Raw genomic sequence first — 4,545 nt, 5'->3', positions numbered from 1 at the left:
CGACACAAGAACAACCGGTCAAATCTAGTTGGTCGTGCATCAATCTGGCTAGAAATGGCCAAAATAGACCTAGCCGTATCCAACCATATCCACGACCATCTGGCTGTTTCCAACCAAAGATCTAGGCGCCAGAACGACGCATAACCGATCAGATTTGTCTGATCGTACACCAATCTGGTTGAAAATGGCCAAAATAGATCTGACCGTTTTCGACCATATCCACAGCCATCTTGCTGTTTCCGACCAGATCGGCATACAGCCAACCAAATCCGATTGGTCATGTGTCGTTCCGACCACGGTAGCCAACGACTGGCAGTGGTGGTGGGCAGTGGCATGAAGTCTTTTTGTTAATTTTTAAATTTTTATTATGAGAGTGTTTTAGCTAACTTCTCAAATATAGGGGGTTAAAATTAGTAATCTAAATAATAATATAATAATAATATTAAAAAGAAAGTTAATTAAGTAATCTATATAACATACTCTCCAATTTATTCCTCCCATTCAAACATATCAATATAATATATCCACCAATTTATTTTAATCTAACTAAACATAATTAATATAACATTCTCAATAATCTTCAATGTAATCTATCTTCCCCTTAATTTAATATTCCTAATAATACAATATTCTTTTAACCATACTCATCCTAATCGAAATATAAACAAACAATCGGAGTGTTCTTTGATTTTCAAGATATTTCAATAACTGGTCCAGGCTCAGCACAAAGCTGTCGAACCAAAACACTGATAGCATGCAAGTAAATGATAGTAAAGAATGTAACACAAAATTCCTAGTCCCTTTTTGATTTGGAAAGAGCTTTCTTCCTTTGCGCAAGCATGTAGGTATACATATGAGGACTACCTGCAGTTAATCAGCGTGTACAATGGATTAGAAATAAGCAAGCAAATGGGCAGAAAGTAAAAGGACTGAAACTTCAAAGAAGAATGTCTTGAGTACATGCCTGGGACATAGAGTCCGAGAACAAGAAGTGCACTATAGAAGTAATCGAATGAGAAGTTCCATTTGTTCGGCATTCTTATAGAATACAATTCAGATCCCTGCAAAACCTCAGTTTAGTTAGAGAACTTATTGCAAACACATACTCTTGTCAAAACCTGCTGCAGAAAATGGAGGCACTTTTAGTAGAAGATAGGGTAAAACAGTCAACAGAACCAAGCTATCTCCCCTACTTTTCTTCTACACATGTTTGTGTTTCCTATGTATAAAGATTAGAGTTGTTAGAGAGGTGGTTCAATTGGACATATACAAAGCAGTCGGTTACTACCCCAGTGGAGATAAAAAGGTGAATAAAAACAAAGCTGGAAAGTTGCTCTTTCCAGTCTAATTGACCAATCCTGTCATAGGGTGACCAAAGACGAGCTTGAAAGAGTCTTAGTGAGATAATTGAGAATCACCATCAAAACAATCAAGGGTAGCCTAAGTTTCTCTCCTAAGTTTCACCATTGAAAGAGAACGTTGCTATTTTATCGATAATGATGTGAACAAAAAGGTTTCTACTGAGGAAAAAGTATATTTAAGTACTTTTAACTAGAAAGGCTTTTTATTCTCTAAGGCCATTGTTATGGCATCCACTCTGTTTGAAGTATATCTTTTCCACAACAAGATCACTTTGTCATTAACAGGGCATATTCTTCTAGAGTAAATGGTTGATTAATTGTCAGTGTTGATTCAGTTGGTTGACTCTTAGAATTGTACAAGAAGTTTTCAACCGATCCAACTTAACACTAGAATTTGATGGGAGCGTAATGGTGAAAAAATAAAATATCAGTTGATAAATAACTATAAACAGGGTACAAAGTAAAATTTAGAGAAATATGTTACCTTTATGTATGGAAGGGCAATATAAATTAAACCAACTTCACTGGTGATGCCAGTTGGATATAACAACAGAAATGTACTATACCTGCATGGCATGATAAAATATTTAATGACATCAATCAAATAATCACAAAGGACTCAAATACTCCCATACATCTGCAAGCACAAGCTCAGTTTATACCTCAGCCATAAGAGCCAAGATGGTGTAAAACCAATAGCCTCCTTCAAGCCAAAGAAAGAATACCGAATGATCTGAAATTACAAGCAATTATAAGATAATTTTGGCTTTAATCTTGTCCACTAATGATAAATGAGCATGGCTATAAGCATCAACAATCATGAAATGCCGCAAATACCAATAAATTTAGAAAACCATCGCCACTAAGAACAATTGTTATTCAATACTTCAACTCTCGGATGCTGTACATGACATACATAAAGGTCAATATCTTAGAGACATGCCTAGCTATAACAAATACATTTCAGAGTAGAAATTGTTGTTAATGCAAGTTCTACTGCTTAGCAGCATTCATAATCAATTTTCAGGCAAATTTCAGACTGGCAAAATCACAAAAACTTTGCCTACACTCCAAAGCACAAAATCAACCACATTAAGACTGTAATTACAAAAGAGCAAGGCAGAAAGTTTTACACAAAGAAATGACTATCCAATAACATAAGCAACAAAATGTGTATGAGATTAGTTAAAAATAATCAGTGCTGGTAGCTTCACATATCAAAGATTTTCATAGTAAATAAAAAACTACATTAAACCAAAATACCAACAAACTGCCTCAGAGATAACTGAGTTTATCCAACCCTCCACTTTCAATAACTTTAATACCATAAAGAAAGCACAGAAGCACTGGAATACAAGACAAATGACAGCGAATAAACCATGGTTGAGAAACAAGACCCCTAAAGAAAATTATATTTAAGTTACAATAACTATTTATTTATATTTTCTACTTCACCTTTCATCAATATAACTAATACTCCTATGTTTAAACAATATAAGCACAAAAAGCAATTTGGGGGAATTTTTTAAAATCAACCATCTCAACATTTTTTGCATATCTAACCAATGTTACAATCTGACAAAAATACCCCTGAAATGAAAGTTCTTTCTGTTTGAGATACACAACAACCTTGTCGTCAAGTATTGTTAACATGTAAGTAGGAGCATTCAAAACGCTTGACACACTTGACAAGTAGAGGGCATTTTGGTCCACTGGGTAAAAGTGTGGCTACATCTACATGGTTCAAGAATATATTTCAATGAAATAGTTACTGAAACCCCTGAAAAGATGGTTATTTCTCAAATGAATCCCCTACATGAGCAGTAATTTTCTCACACATCTAGTGTTGCCACAACTGTAAAGTGCTGCAAATCAATCCCATATGTGAAGCAACTTCAACATAATTGCAATTTGGAAGGAGAACATTAGAAATCAAAATCATCAAGTCCTAGCAGATCAGTTGGTTGACAAATCAAAAGGTGATCACAAAACGACTCACCTCAGTTATGGACCAGCTGATGACCAGTGAACTAACTAGTATGTGAGTCTGGGTCTGTCAAATCATAAAGATTCATAAGTTTAATCAACTTGCATAAGAAAAAAATAGTGTTGATAAGATTTATAATGTAAATAGAGGCTCTGAACCTGAGGAAAACTCCATAATATACCCCATGTTACATACAATCTTGAACCTATTTGTGGCAATGTTGCAGTTATGGGAGATCTCACCAAGCCTTCTCAGTACACAAAATACGAAAACACAACATCAATTGACTTGTTTTCTTAAAACAAAACCTTCTAAACTCAAATCATAATTTAGGAAAAAAAAATCTCACCTATTAGCCCATGAAGAATCTGTTCCACAATAAGATTCAAGTAAGACAAACAGATGAACAAAAGCAAACACAAAACGGAACAATAAACAAAAACAAAGCCAACTTGTACCTCTAAAACGGCAGCGGTTTGGGCAAGCTGGAGAGGCTTTTCGACGGCATTGTAGACATGTTCATGGCCAGAGTCCTTCAAGGTCTTCACAGCAAAGTACAAAACTTGACACCTGAAAAGAGTAGTTAAAGCTTAAAACTAGAAAACCCAGATGCAAAAAGAGTTGAAGAAGAGATCTGTAGGAGTAAAGATAGAACTTGCCATCCGACAAAGACGGTCCAGTTGTAAACTACGAGGTATAGGCGTCTGAGAATAGACAAAAATGCGGCCATTTGAGAGAGTAAAGAGATTAAAAGAAGAATAGTCAATCAAGAGGAAGTGTAGCTACAGATAGCTAATATAGAAATATGTAAAAGTAGAAAGGAATGGAGAATTGAATTGAAGAGTTAGAGATACAGGTGGGCGTTGCAGAGACAGGTGACTTCTTCAACTACTTTGATCTACCATCATGTTCTTTATTTATTAATTTATTAATTTATTGTTTTCTCAACAAGTTTAATAAAACATCAAAATTTTCTTTGAAATTTTAGAAATAATATAAATTTCCTTATCTTTAATGAATTATATTAAAAATTTTGATTATAGAAGAATTTTTGTTATTTAATTTTATCAAAGAGGTATTACTGTTATAAACTTTTACTTTATTGATTAATTTATGAATTAATACCAGGCTCTATCATGATATGCTTTATTATTGTTTATCAATTTTTATTTTCTGGGATTGCAAGCCACGTGGATA

The 4,545-nt window shown here is 34.3% G+C and overlaps 1 protein-coding gene across 1 annotated transcript; it reads right to left on the bottom strand.

Annotated features, from left to right (window-relative positions):
* Nucleotides 1-654: 654 nt before the first annotated feature.
* LOC116146392 (very-long-chain (3R)-3-hydroxyacyl-CoA dehydratase PASTICCINO 2-like) lies at nt 655-4,255 on the bottom strand. The gene is made up of 9 exons (XM_031431794.1): nt 4,008-4,255; nt 3,807-3,918; nt 3,698-3,716; nt 3,507-3,595; nt 3,361-3,414; nt 2,024-2,094; nt 1,846-1,927; nt 965-1,061; nt 655-864 (listed from the first exon to the last, which is right to left on the bottom strand). The coding sequence occupies exons 1-9, from the start codon at nt 4,076-4,078 to the stop codon at nt 794-796; spliced, it is 666 nt and encodes a 221-aa protein (XP_031287654.1). The 5' UTR covers nt 4,079-4,255; the 3' UTR covers nt 655-793.
* Between the last annotated feature and the right edge of the window lie 290 nt (nt 4,256-4,545).

The sequence above is a fragment of the Pistacia vera genome, unplaced genomic scaffold (assembly GCF_008641045.1).
Source record: "Pistacia vera cultivar Batoury unplaced genomic scaffold, PisVer_v2 Contig477, whole genome shotgun sequence".
In the NCBI taxonomy this organism is placed as follows: domain Eukaryota; kingdom Viridiplantae; phylum Streptophyta; class Magnoliopsida; order Sapindales; family Anacardiaceae; genus Pistacia; species Pistacia vera.
Note: the sequence above shows the minus strand (reverse complement) of the source record. Positions and strands in the feature narration are given on the sequence as shown.

Excerpts from the sequence above, each read along its gene's own strand:
- LOC116146392 (XM_031431794.1), bottom strand. The coding sequence starts at position 4,078 with ATGGCCGCATTTTTGTCTATTCTCAGACGCCTATACCTCGTAGTTTAC. Across the intron at positions 3,415-3,506 it reads TATTATGGAGTTTTCCTCAG|ACCCAGACTCACATACTAGT; the intron begins GTTCAGAGCCTC and ends ATGATTTGACAG. Across the intron at positions 865-964 it reads TCTCGGACTCTATGTCCCAG|GTAGTCCTCATATGTATACC; the intron begins GCATGTACTCAA and ends GATTAACTGCAG.